The sequence below is a fragment of the Xylocopa sonorina genome, chromosome 7 (assembly GCF_050948175.1).
Source record: "Xylocopa sonorina isolate GNS202 chromosome 7, iyXylSono1_principal, whole genome shotgun sequence".
NCBI classification, from domain to species: domain Eukaryota; kingdom Metazoa; phylum Arthropoda; class Insecta; order Hymenoptera; family Apidae; genus Xylocopa; species Xylocopa sonorina.
Genome location: NC_135199.1, coordinates 12731348 through 12744816, shown reverse-complemented (window position 1 = coordinate 12744816; position 13469 = coordinate 12731348). Strand labels below are relative to the sequence as shown.

The window sequence follows — 13469 nt, the reverse complement described above, 5'->3', positions numbered from 1 at the left end:
CTGATCTCTCTCTTTCTTATTCACGCGGTGGCCTGCCGGTCGATCTCGTCGGAACGAGTCGCGCGGCCATTCGGACCGATCGATACCGTGCCCCGTAACTGTCTGGATCAAACGAACGAAGGCTTGGCTCGCTTTAAGAATACCTACCCCGTCCCGCGGCCACCCCCCTGAATATCGTCCCAATAATTCCTCGCTCCTCTTCACGGCTCTTAGATTTCATCCCTGGACCGGTCCTCGAGGCACGATCAAATAGAATTAAAGCAACGATTCGAAGGTCGACTCGATTACCACCCCCCTCGGAACGGCCGATTTTCACCCGCGCGCGCACCGTCGCGTCTGCGATGAAACGAACCGTTCGTACCACGCGGCTAAGAACATTCCGGGGGCTGGTGGGAAGCGAACGAGCGAACAATCAGGAATCGCTAAGTCCATATTCTAAATAGGTTTTAAAGGCGGAGCAGCCGGTACGTTTAACGCGAGCCAGCACGACCCGAGGGGGGGAGTCCAATCAGCGTTAAATAAATTGGTTCCTGTACGGTTTCAGTCGCGCCGCCCGGCCCCTGCCCGTTTCCAAGCTGGTTGACCGACCATTCCAGCTGGCACACCCTCGACCTGACCAGGTCTTACACGTTCCACCCGAGGAACGCTTCGCTGCACGTAACCAGATCGAACAGCAGTTCCTCGAGATTCGAGAGCGGCCCACTCGACGGCCAGTACGTACCCGGCCAGGAGGATCAGGATGTAAAGATCCTGTGCAACAGCGTCAAGCAATCCAGCGACCAATTAGCCGCGGTACCGATGACCATGTTGGTCGCGCATTACACCGTCGGCTGGTGAGTAGAAACGCGGCGTTCGAACTCTCGATAATCACTTTTATCCGCGTCGCGAACCTCTACGATGAGAATTCCTTTGCCTTTTTCAGTCGGAGCGGTTTCATGTGCATGTCGTTCTACCGGAGGGACATCCACGTGATCGAGGTGCAGACTGGTAGCGCCGTGGCGAGACCGGAAGAAGCTTGCAGCCCGCCGCACTTTCAGCAGCACAGCATACCTTTCCTCACCTTAGTCAGTGAGTACAAAACGTTCAAGTGTCTCGCTAAAGCTGTTGTTTACCCCGCGATACTCGGTGTAGAATCGATAGACCGTCCAGTTGCGCTCGATTTTGCGGGACCCTCGAACTTTATTAGGTCCCCGGAAGAGGGACGGAGTCCAAGAAAGGAGGAGCTTTGGGGAGGGGAAAAATGTGACCGCCAGAAATTGCCTCGAACGTCGATAAACTCCAGAAAACTGGAACCTCGTGGAAAAGTTTCGTAGGATTTAGTGCGGCAACATGGTCGTCTCGATTCGAGAAAGAGACTCGCGATCCTTCTTTTGTTCAACCTCGCATCGTTATACGATCTTGTATAATCCGTAAAGGAAGCGACGTTGCTCTGAAACACTGATTGCTTCTAATAACGAGGCAACGAAAAGTGTCTTCGAGTTTAAATTCCACTCGATCGATCGCGCGTAAGGCAGAGAAAGGAGCGTCGATCTCGACGATTTGTCAAAGTCCCTCGAAAGACTTTTATAAGTTTACGCAGGCTATCGTTGGCTCGAATGACTGCTCACGAGGTATCGCAAGGACCGGCAGGGATGTACGTGATCGCGGGAGCACGCGATCCTGCGGAGAGCGATCGAGCAGGGTGAACGGCTGTGCGCGGCCGTGTTATGCAACGGGTGGTAAACGAATCTTCCTGGAGAAATTCAATTTGTAGGGAACCGGTGGCGCGCGTCGCGAAAATCGTTGAAACCGCACAAATATTTTGTTTCATCGTTCCGACGACGGCTCGTGCGGTTTGGTTTGGTGGCTCTGTTTGTCGATCACCTCTTTCTTCGTTTGTTTTTTTGCTCCCGCGTTTGTTGCCCGCGTACGTAGGCGTATTCGTGACCGCGAACCGCGGGGGGGTTATTCTTTTTTACCCGAACCGTTGCGGTTTCGCTCTGTGATTCCCGCGTCAAAAGCGCTTTATCCCTCGATCCTTCCTCTTTATCGAGACGCGCGTGCCCTTCGCAACTTGTTCCACGCAAATTTTACGACGAACCTTGCCCTTCCTCGTTCCGTTCGATCCAAGTCGAGACGTTTCATTTCTCCCGCTCCCGGATCATTGTTTGAAAATTTCGCGGGTAAAGGATCCCCGAGAAGCCCATTGTTTCTCCACGGTGCAAACACGGTCTTAGCCAGGTTCATCCAATGTAGCTGATACGAATGCAGGCTGCGCGATATACGTTTGGTCGGTCCCAGCGAAATATCCGAGCGCTGCGACAATCCACCTTCGTATCCCCCAACACCTTCCTCGCTTTTCTCGTTCGCTTTCTTCCTCGCCGCAATTTCCACATCTTCGAGGAACGCCGGGTTCCCCGGGGTCGGACTCGTAATCCCGCGAGAGTTATTGGATTCGGTTTGATCCAGTGCTCGTTCGCCCTCTCCCTCTATTCTCCGTCGAAGCTTCGATTCCGAGAGCACGCCTGCAATTTTCTCCCAAGATCCGCGTGTTACCGGGGCCAATTAATCGGCGAGTCGAATGGCCGTTCGAACGGCAATTATTTAAACCGAGCTCGACGGTCTTTCCGTTCGCGCGACAATCGAACCAGCGAGATTCGCTGCGATCGACTTGCACCGCGCGAATATTTTATATCGCGAGATTAGAGCAGTTGGCGATTTCGAATCGATCGAGCAGAGTCCGACAGTTTCAGCTTGTACCGGGGGACCGAAAGAGTTTTATAAGCTCGAGTAAGTCCGCTTGGGCACCGATTTTCCGTCCGGAGACGACGGTGGTCCGACGAAAAATTCACCCCTGGTAACCGTGTCCGTGAGATCCTCGCGCGATAGATCATTCGTCTCGCAGGGAAAACTCTTCCTCTCCTCTTGTACCCCATAAGCTATACAATATCCGCCGGTGCAATAAAGTGGACCATCCACCAGCCATCCATCTTTTTTCGTACCACCCAGGCTCACCCTCGCGCTTTGTTCCTCCTTTGCCTGCCGTCTCGCCCTCTTTGCGCCCCCCGCCTCCGTTCTTCCTTCCTCGAACGAAACTTTTATGAGCAATCGCGTAGAAACGTGGCCGCTGACATTGGTATTCCGTCGGCGGCGAAAAATTGCTCGGCTCGCGCGAAGACGTCCGAAGGACCCATTCCTGCGACTCGTTTCGAACTTACCGGGCACCGCCGTAGCAGGGAGATTAATTGCGAGCCGCGTGTTTGCCGTCGTCGCAAACGACGCTGAGCGTATATGCACGCGCGGATCGGTTTCATTTGATCGCCTGCATATCTGTTAGCTTATGATTTCACGTTCTGTTCGCCGTTATCTGCCGCGCGAGCTGCAATTTCGACGGCCTTTGGAGAGGAACAGAGACGCGGAGAGCAAAAACCGTTAGAGGTTAATCGTTTAAAGTAATTTCAACCGATTTCCATAACGCTGCTCTTAATAGGTATATCCAGTTATCGAAATTCCGCGGAAATAGAAGAAACGAAGATTTCGTTTGAGACAAAATACGCTGGCGAATAATTCGCGCACGATCTTTCTCCAGGCCTAACTCGATCGAATCGTATAAATCCTATCCGTGTTTCCGATAACCCCCTCCGAGTAACGACCTGTTATTCTTGGCGCGTACAACAGGTTCGACGGGCGAGCAAGTAGGCCAATTTTTGCGGGCCGATTTTATTTCGCTCGTTGAGACAGAGCCTCTTAACGATCGGTGTACAGAGATGCAGGGGGTGGTGGGCAATCACGAAATTCCATTTTCAAGTTAGATTGATAGGGATCCACTAGGCGTAATAAGTGGGCGGCAGAGGATTCCTGCGGGATGGCTCCAAGTTGCAAGAGGTCCGGAAGCAAAATCATCAACTGGATGAGTGAAACGATTGTAAGCGGCGGCGGCGGCGGCGGTGTAAGTGCACTCACGACATCGGATATAACGAGCACGAATCCGGCCAATTCGAAGTTACAGGAGGGTAAGAAGCAAAGTCTGGAATTGATCGCGAGCGAGTGGAATGGAAGCGGAGAGAAATGAATCCCTTGGGAACCGTAATGTTCTTCGAGAGCGAGCCCATTTCGCTCTCGCGGCCCTCGCTCTTGCAAAAAAATGCCCCTTAATGAAGAATAAGGCGAAACAATTTGAGAGCCGGCAGGCCCCGCACCCGAGGATAAATACATTCCCTTGGTAGAACCGGAAGATGCGACTATTTACCCTTAATTGCTCGCGTCAAGTCACTACGGCTCGATACAACCCCCCCGCTTCCTATTATTATTCTTCATAGCCTAGCGTAGTGCCACAGCGTAGTCTAGGAACGAATAGGAACAAGAAGGTTAGACGCTTGTTTAAAATGTCGCGGCAAGTATTACGTAAATGGGCGGGGAATAACAGAGAGTGTCTTGGGTGGAAGAGGAATACCTGGAGTGCTGTATCTAACGAGCTCGAATCCCCGAGCAATTAAGCTTTTGTCGGCGCAATCCGTTGTCTTCGCTTCCTCGCGAAGCGATACGAGAACGCCGTTGCTGGCAACGTCTTCGACGAACGCCAAAGAATTCGTTGCGCGTTGCTTGGGACAGGACGCGTGAAACGCGCGCGCGCGACGAGCTGCGATGGCAAAGCGTAACGAGGAGACGAGGGTGAACGCGCGAATCGAGCTCGCTCCAGGTGGCTCGCGAGCCGAGTCGCAGCTGAATTTGTCACCGACAGGCCCCGGCTGGTTTTTAGTTTTAATTGATTTATGGCACCGCACGGCGATGTAAAAAATCGCAGTGCCACGCGTATCTACGCGCCGCGGTGCAATTATAAATCGGTTCTCCCTGACGTGATTACCCGCGACCGACCGAAGGCTGTTTCCAAATTCGAATTACGCTCGCGGACATAGGATTCGGCCGTAATTGAGTTCGAACCGGTTTCGAGGCGATGATTCGATCGACGTAGCGATATAAACGTAGAACGGATACCTGCGCGCGATTTTAGCCTGTTGGACAATTGAATCAACGGTTATAGAAATTTAGCTCGATATAACAGCGGCCCCGAATTATACTTTGATCCCATAAATCATGAAATTTACCGCAACGATTTAAATTATAACCGAAGCGAATCAGCTTTTGCGTATCATCGTATTAGTATTAACTGTATTATTTAGATATCGGGATAGAGCCGCGCACAGAGGCTTTTTTTTACCATCGTTGAACGTATTACTATTTACGACCTCATCGAGCGTTACGTTTCAGGAAAAATCGTGATAGACGTCGAAAGTTAGTGGCAGCACGGTGTGTAACCGTCAACGATATCTCTTCATCGAGGCCCTCGGTCTCTTGCTCATTCGACGAGCAGCGGCACGAAACGCGATCGAAATTTCGCGTGTTCGCGGATCGGCTCTCGGGGGCAACGGCTGCCATTTTTCAAGCGAGAACTTGGCCGCCCTTTCCACGTCGGCGTGACTCCTTCAAATTTACAAGTCGACGTCGAATTGGCTAATACACCGGGCGTCTTCCAACCAGCGGTATTTTATCCGCTCGATGATCGAAAGAAATTCCGATCGTCCAGAAGCTTCACGGTTGGCGAACCAGGCATCGTCAGAGCAAACGAACCAGCGAGGGAAATGCCTTTCGTCACGATTTAAAAGTCGTCGCGTTAAGCTGGAGTTAAACGCCGCTTTACGGAGACATGCGAGAAAAGAAGAACGCGTGGAGCGAAGGAAAAGAAGAAGAACGTAACGGAGGGACAGAGGAAAAGTGGAGAAGGAGAGCGTTTCAAAGTTGAACACGGTCGGCTAGTTAAACGGCACAACGGCGGTCAACCGTTGAATATATTATATTTTTAAATCGACGACACGCTGGCTGCTTCCGTGCGCCGGTAGGAACATGGCCGCGTGTCTAGATATCCGTGTTCGAACGTGTTGTAGTTACACGCGAAATCCCTGCGACAGCTCCCCCGTGCGCGCATACAGGCTGCTCCATATTAATTTCTAACTGAATATATTTTCAAAAATTCGATAGATCCGACGAAGTTGAACAGACGGAGTTTACAGATTGAAAACTGGTTAGAACGAAAATTCGCAGTTTAAAAACTGTTACGAGCGACACGCGCGGAACAAGTTTCACGGTTGACTTCGCTTTTCAAACGAGTCTTCGCGCAACTCCTTTCATTCGCATTTTTTTTCCAACGTTGCTAAATTCATCGCGATATCGCTCGAGTTCCTTATTAAATATCTTGGACACGAAATTTTCAAAGTAAATCATTTTTAATATCCTTGCTGAAAGTTGACGGAACTGTTTACAAAGTTGAACGGGAGGGAGCTCGTTCGAGCTGAAGATCGCAGCCAGAAAGGACGCGGCAGTAATTGGCAATGCCGATAAGTCAACGAACGAATGTTTCATTTTGCCTCCTATCGTACCAATAAATTTTCCCATTTGGTTCCCTTTCAACGCGGTCCTCGATATCGGTCTCAGTTTTCGCTGCCAAATTTTTTCCCATCCGCCGCCGAGCCGATCGATGCTCGTAATTCCTCGCGAACAGAAATTTGTGGATCCCCGTTATTATGAAAATTTCCAAGAGAAATCCGACGCTATTACTCATCTTCGCCCGCGTTAATATCCGCCGGTTTGTATCGCGCGTGAAAAGAAAAAAATATCGTCGAATGGCCGCATTAACTACCCCGGACGCATTAACCACCGGAAGGGTTAAACGCGCGCGGTGGCAATCGTTCGGCAATTATCGGCGAAATAATCAGCCCGAAACGGGCAGCCCTTTTTCACCGCGCGAGAACCTGCTCCCACTGGCTGGGAATAAAAAGTCGCGTTGAATTTCTTGGTCGGTTTTAATACGGCGCGACGCGGAGGAACGGCGGGAAAGGGGCTCGAGGTTGATCGAGGGGGTGGCTCGACGCCGGTTTCGAAAATTTACGATTCTCTCGTTATTAAAGCAAGCTTGGGAAAACCGCAGGGCTCGCTGTTTAAAGCGGCAGCTTTGGGCATTAATTCGATTCGCCCCCACCCCGTCCGCAGCTTTTTCCCCGTTTGTTTTCCGGCCATCAGCCACGACAGTTTATAAAAAGCGACGGGTCTATCGAGGCGGCGCGCACCGCCGCGGCACCATTTTTGTAATGCTATAATAATCAATAGTGCGCCCCTACTAAATCGTATAACCACCCCTCTTTCACCCGCCCCCGTCAATTTAATCGAGACAACGGAAGCACGTACCGGTTCTACGTGAGCTCGCGCGCGGTTCCATGCAACGGGTGTCCGTATCTGATTCCTATCGCGACGTCGTATTTTCCACGGAAAGAAACAAAAAAAAAAACGAAAAAAGTAGACTCTGCTCTCCGGAAGCAAAAAGCGAAATGGAGATTGTTATCGAGGCACGGAGAACAACTGTCCGACGTCGTTCGCGGTTGCTCGAATTTTCGAAGGAACGCCAACGATCCGAATTTACGAGATCTCTTCCGATTAAACGAATGCAGAAGATACGAAATTAAAATGAAAATGTTCGCTTTCCATATCGCACGGTTCCGTCCCCCGAATAAAACTACTGCAGCGTTCGAGCAGGATCCGGTTGGAAATACGAGAGGAGAAAAAAAATGTCGCGATGATCGGGTCGGTCCGTCCATCCGCGGCCGCCATTTTGCTGAACGATTCGCGATCCGGCATCCGCGGACGAAATTTGAATAATGAAAAAGGAATCGAATTGCTTCGCGGAACAACGTTACGCCGGCAATTACGCGGCGCAGATAGCCGCGACTTTGTATTCCCCGCGCTCGTATGCACGCCGCCCACGTAAACGCCTCGCGTGCTCGCGCACGGACGCATCTAGCAATTTTAATCCCTCGCGTGTTCCCCGTATGTTTTTACGTTTACGATACATCGATAACGCCGTGGGGTTTACGACTGTCCGGGACTCGATTTCTTTCGTTATTTGCCCGCTGTCGTAGAAAATATTACGATTCAATTGGTTTGCTTCTCGTCGAGAATACCGTACGCTCGAACCTTTTCTCGTCCAACGGTTACGAAAATCGCGTACGCGTATAAATAAATTCGAGGAACGACGCTCTCGTTTGCGTTCGAATTGTAACTCGAAAGAGTAGTTAACGGCGACCGCGCGTACCGAACGACAAATATAAAAGTGCCAGGGGAGGGCTGGTAATATCCCGAAACGTGAGACGCGTGAAGATATTCGAAGCGTGCGCGCAGCAGCGGAATTCCAAGAGTTAGCGAGCGCACGATGAACCTCGTTAAGGCTCGAAACGATCGTAAACGAGCGGGCCAGCGCGAGTGGCTGTCCTGAACTTCCCCTCCGAGGGCAAGGACTCTTGACCTTTCTTTCCTTTGCGCGAGGGCCGCGCGAGAGGAGACAAAGGAAGAGGGGAAAAGCGGCGGATAATCTCTGGTAATGTTTCCCGACCTGCCGCAGCTAGATTTTCCACGGGACTACGGGAATTCTTTCGCTGGAACAGAGCCGAAACGAAACGGAGACAAGGGCCGTGTAATTTGTTTGAAGCACTTTTATCGAATTCTTCGGTAGCGCCGGCTCGAATCGAAATTCCGAAAGGGGGGAAAAACAATTATTTGAAGAGCCAGGAAGGCACTTTTAGCCGAGCAAGCGGATACTGTCGCTGAATTCGAGGTAAAAGTCCCCGACGCGAACTATCAATTTCCATGCCCGCTTGTACGTTTGCGTTTACGATTACGTTCCAAGGGGAAACGGAACGCCGGAAATATGTAAAGGACGTGGAAGGATGAGTCAAAATACGATCCAGGCCGGTGTACACGGGGAGGAAGATGGATCGGTGGCAAAAGATATTGGTAGCTCTTGTTCGCATACGCGATGTTAGTTCGGGTCGGGTTAGATCGAGTTGCCTAGACGTGAACTGTACCGGCGCACGTTCCGCGGTAAGAACTTGAAATATAGGTTATATGCATCGTGGCTCCGTGTCTCCTGAGGTTATGCGCCATAATTCATCGTACCGCGGTCGCGAGAGCTCGCAAAAAAAAAAACAAGAAAAAAACAGACGCTCGTGAAAACGTGAGGCCTGGCCGCTGGTGCTTGCTCGGTGGTGTTGCTTGGTGGCCATCTTGGTTCCCGAGCGAAAACTTCGATTACAAATGGCCGCGCGGTTACGCTTACACCGCGTCGTTACTCTTTATTTTCGTGCCGATTTCGCGGAGATTGAAAGCTATTTCCATTTCTCTACGGCTACGTAACGGGGTCGTGAAAAATAAGACGACGCCGGGCCACGGTCCGAGGCAGCCGAACCTCGACGAGGGGCTCTCCACGCGGGAGAGTTTCGTTCGAAAAAAAAAGGGTAGCTCCGCGAAATTTCGTTGGGCAGCTCTCGTCGAGAACGGCGAAATTGGACGGATTCAAGCAGGGTCTCGGTATCAGAGCCAGTTACGTAGCGAGCAACGCGGCGGATGAGTGAAAAATGAACCGAGTTAAAGGACCGGCCGCAATAACGGAAGAAAAATGAGCGGGAGATACGTGAAAGATATGGTAATACGGAGAAAGAATAGACGCTACCCTGTTTCTGCTTCACGTACGGCTGCCTTGATTCCGGAAGCTCTCCGCTCGGTTAACAGCTTTGCTCGCTTCCGCCGGATGATCGTGCGAGATTAGCCTTCGAAAAACGCTCGAGACGATGACGATTCCCAGAAGATGACTAAACAACTGTCTCGCGACTAATCGATACGATGGTAAAAGCGTATCGCCAGAGCTTCGAAAAAATTAGGAACGTTCCTTTCTTTTCGCAGTCGTTTCACGATTTCGTTCACCCCGTCGATTCTACGATTATTCATTTTCGAGGCTATTAACGACCGTGTTTGTTTTCGAGGCACTCGAGGTCGGTGAACGAGAGGAAATTAAAACGATAGGGCATAGGAAAAAGGCGTGGAAGCTGAAGGAGGTAAACCTCCGGGCGTGGGGGTGGAGTAGACTAGTGGTTGGAGGGTAGTCTGGACCGTCGGCTAGACTCATTTTTCATAAGTTCGAAAAACACACCCGGGGCAGTCGGTGCGTAAATTTGAATTTCTCCGTGGCTGCGGCAAGGCACCGACGCCGAGGCCGTTCCTCCGGGGAACGGGGCAGCACGAAGGAGCACCATCGAGCATATGGCGCGGAATTTCGAACGACTTTTTTCTCCCCTCTTCTCGAGCAACCGCCTTCGTTCTCTACCCTGGGAAACCCGTTCGAATACGCGGCTCGCGAGACGCCTTCTTATTCTCGACCCGCTGCCAACTTCCCCGCTGCGGCGAGTATCGAAATGGGAGCACCGCTTCGCTCTCGACTCTCAAACGATCGTCAACGAACCGCCGAATCGTTACTTCTCCGCCAGTTCCATCACTGTTCTCGCCATTTTTATCCTCAGATTTGTTCACGCTTAACGCTCGATCAATCGTGCCGAGTGAATGGCGAACCGCGAGGCTTTGCAGCGCGAATAATGCAACAACAAGGATATCCTGTTATTTCGAGGGGGAAAAAAAGGCGCAATATTTTGCGCAAACACCGACAGGCTATTACAGGGTGCAACTGCGAAACGGACAACGCGTTTTTCCGCTGGCGTTCGTTCCGTGGCTTGTCCACGTGTAATTATACAGAAATTGTAGGATGTAATTACCGGGCTGGCGAAACGTTAGATTAAATTAATCGTAGATTAAAGCAGAAATTACGGCCGGCACAGTTTAATATTGATTTCGAGACACGCTTAACGGGAATTTGGGATCGAAGGGACAAGTAATTGGTATACGAACGTTCATTTCGCCCGACGTCACTTGCCGTTCTATCTATAGACTCGTCAACGTCTGACTAGATTGCGCCCATACACGTGCCGGCAATCGGCTCGATAATAACGAAAGGCTAGCAACGAGTCGCTCGTACGCGCTCGCTTCTGATTGCAATTAATTCGAACCCGTTCGTCGATCATTTTCTAAGTTCTACGCGTGCACCGACCGTTCTACACCGATCGCTCACTCGCTACCGTGCACCGGACACCGCGGCCAGGCTGAATAATTTTTCACTCACGATGCAAAATGTATCGTTTGTATCCGGGTGAAATTATTTGGGGATTAAAATGCAAAAGTAAACATTTGCCAAGCGCGGAGTGGAAAAATTGTTCGCTGTTACCGCGTCTGTTTTTATCTCCACAGGCGGAAGAGCGACGATAGCATCGGTGGTACGTATGGCTTCATAGCCTGCGTCGAATAGTTGGGACGCGGACATATAAATGGGTCCATAGAGCACGGTGAACGAGTTTTCGAAACTCGCGTGTGGGTTCGCGGCGTTGGAAGGGTTCAAAAATTTCAATCGGACGGCTCGGAGGTGGACGGGTGGCCAGGCGGATCTGGGTGTATCGAGGAAATCCACCGGCGGTAGCAACGCGCGGCGGGCAAAAATACGAAGGGCTGCCCGGGAAGATAAACGATAGACGGACTGTTCGTGCGTGAACTTCCTCGCAACGGGTATATCTGGCCGTTTTGTCTAGACACCGAGCCAGGTTTGGGAAACTAGTCCGTGTACAACAGCGACAGGAAACCGTCTCGATAACACCGCAACTCGATCTCGAGCGTAACCGGGCCCGTGTTAGCCCGCATTTCCGGGTGTCTCCGCGCGCGTCCGTGTTCCAGTCGATACGCGTGCACGTGCAGAAACGGGGGTTGCGGAGGACGCATTCGTCATTGTTTTACCGGTGGAAGCGAGAGATCGACGCAGGGTGGGCGGCGAGGGGCGACGGCTGGTTGCGCTGTCAGCCACCGCAATTCCCCGAAGGGGACCGCGCGCCGCTACAACCCTTCCATAATCGAATGCGAAGCTCTGTCGTTTTCGAAAACGCGCCTCGAAAACGGCCAATTGCACCAGCCGCGTTCGAAGAGAGCCCTGGCCTCTCTCTCTCGAAGGAACATCGGTTCGCGCGTCGAGCACGATCGAGGACGGCCGATAACGCTCGCCCGAATTATTGGGACGCGATAAGAGCCGATGAAATTATTTCTGCTTACCCATTGCTGCAACGATGTTCACGCGATAATTGTTTATCGCTTATTATCTCGCCGATGGATCTATCGGGATCATTTCGTGCGTATCTACGCGTGCGATACGGATACGAAATACGATAGATTCGTTTTAAGATTATTCTGACGTATTTGGAGGACGTCTTAGAAGCGAGGAAGCACAGGTAGATTCAAAAATGGTAAAAATCCCGAGTCGGATGGCAGCAGAGAACGTTCATCGGGGATGATTGCGACAATGCAACCGCGTAGGCGCGGCAATCCCTCAACTTGTCACTTACGTCCCCTCATCGTACACGTTTCTGCCTTTTTCCACCCTCGGCGAACAGCCAGCTCCCTATCTTCCGTGGCAACCCTTTCATTCGACGACAACAACGACGTCGACGACGACGACAAGGACGAGGACGACGACGACGACGACGAGGACGAGAACGACCGCTTCCTTTCATCCGGTAAGCCGTTTCATTCGAGAAACTCGTCGTCGGCGTCGACGAACGCGACTTTCCACGGGGCGAGTTGACCTTCAGCCTTCCAGAAAGTTTAGCAAAGTGGAAGGGTGCGCACCCCTCGCCAAGGTCGCAGTCGCTCGAATTAATCCGCACGATCGAATTCGCTTTTACGAGTACGCCGTGGAATAATAGGCTGGACAAATTCCGTGGAACGATGGGCGCATCGACTAGCTGCCAGCAAACGGCCAGGGGGTAACAGTGGCAGGGGTGAAACGTTCGAGAATTAGATGCGAGAAACTTTCGTCGACGAGAAGCGCGATCCTGTTCAGAGCGTTTTACACTCGCGGAGTGCAGGGGAACGACGGCTGGAAAAATTAGATACGGTTCTTTCGAATAATTCCGTAAAATGTGACGGGACGACTTCCTCGGGGATCGCGGCAGGGGGGGCGAAAAAAATATGGGAAGAACTTCGTTAATTACGGGGACGGTGATCGCGTGTAACGTGTACGCGTGGAACGACGTCGATTTTAATTTTTCGTCGGACGACATTCCACGGGCACCTCGCGGCTATTATAAATTTCCCGAAAGCACGCCGAAAGTAATAACGTCAGCCGTGGAACGAAGGGTAGGCGAGGGAAAAGTAGCCCGGCGAGAAGTGGCGGTGACTAAACGAGAATTTAATCGACGATGCATGGTGCCCGGTAACGAGCGGACAAGCGATGATTCCCACGGAATCGGAGTCGGTGAAATTTTTAAGTCGATTATACAGTTCGAGGACGACGCGAAACTTGAAACGCGTTACTCTCGAAATTATGTATATCTGTCACAATTTCCATACACTTGCCAGCGGATACTCCGTTAATGAATTATCGACCAAGCGAAAACGGTAACAATTTAAATCCGTAGCCATCGTTTTGGAAATGATCCTCCGCGACCTGCGAGGTTCCAATTCAATCAGAATTTTCCTCCGCAACGTCGCGTCAAATGATTTTATATTCCCGCGTGCGGGAA

The 13469-nt window shown here is 51.4% G+C and overlaps 1 protein-coding gene across 1 annotated transcript in view; it reads left to right on the top strand.

Moving 5' to 3' along the window:
- Window positions 1–13469, top strand: part of LOC143425262 (uncharacterized) — a 129094-nt gene that overhangs the window by 96139 nt on the left and 19486 nt on the right. The window contains exons 7-8 of the mRNA XM_076897932.1: window positions 545–833; window positions 923–1068. Coding sequence (XP_076754047.1) covers window positions 545–833; window positions 923–1068 — 435 coding nt within the window. The remainder of the gene's footprint in view (window positions 1–544; window positions 834–922; window positions 1069–13469) is intronic.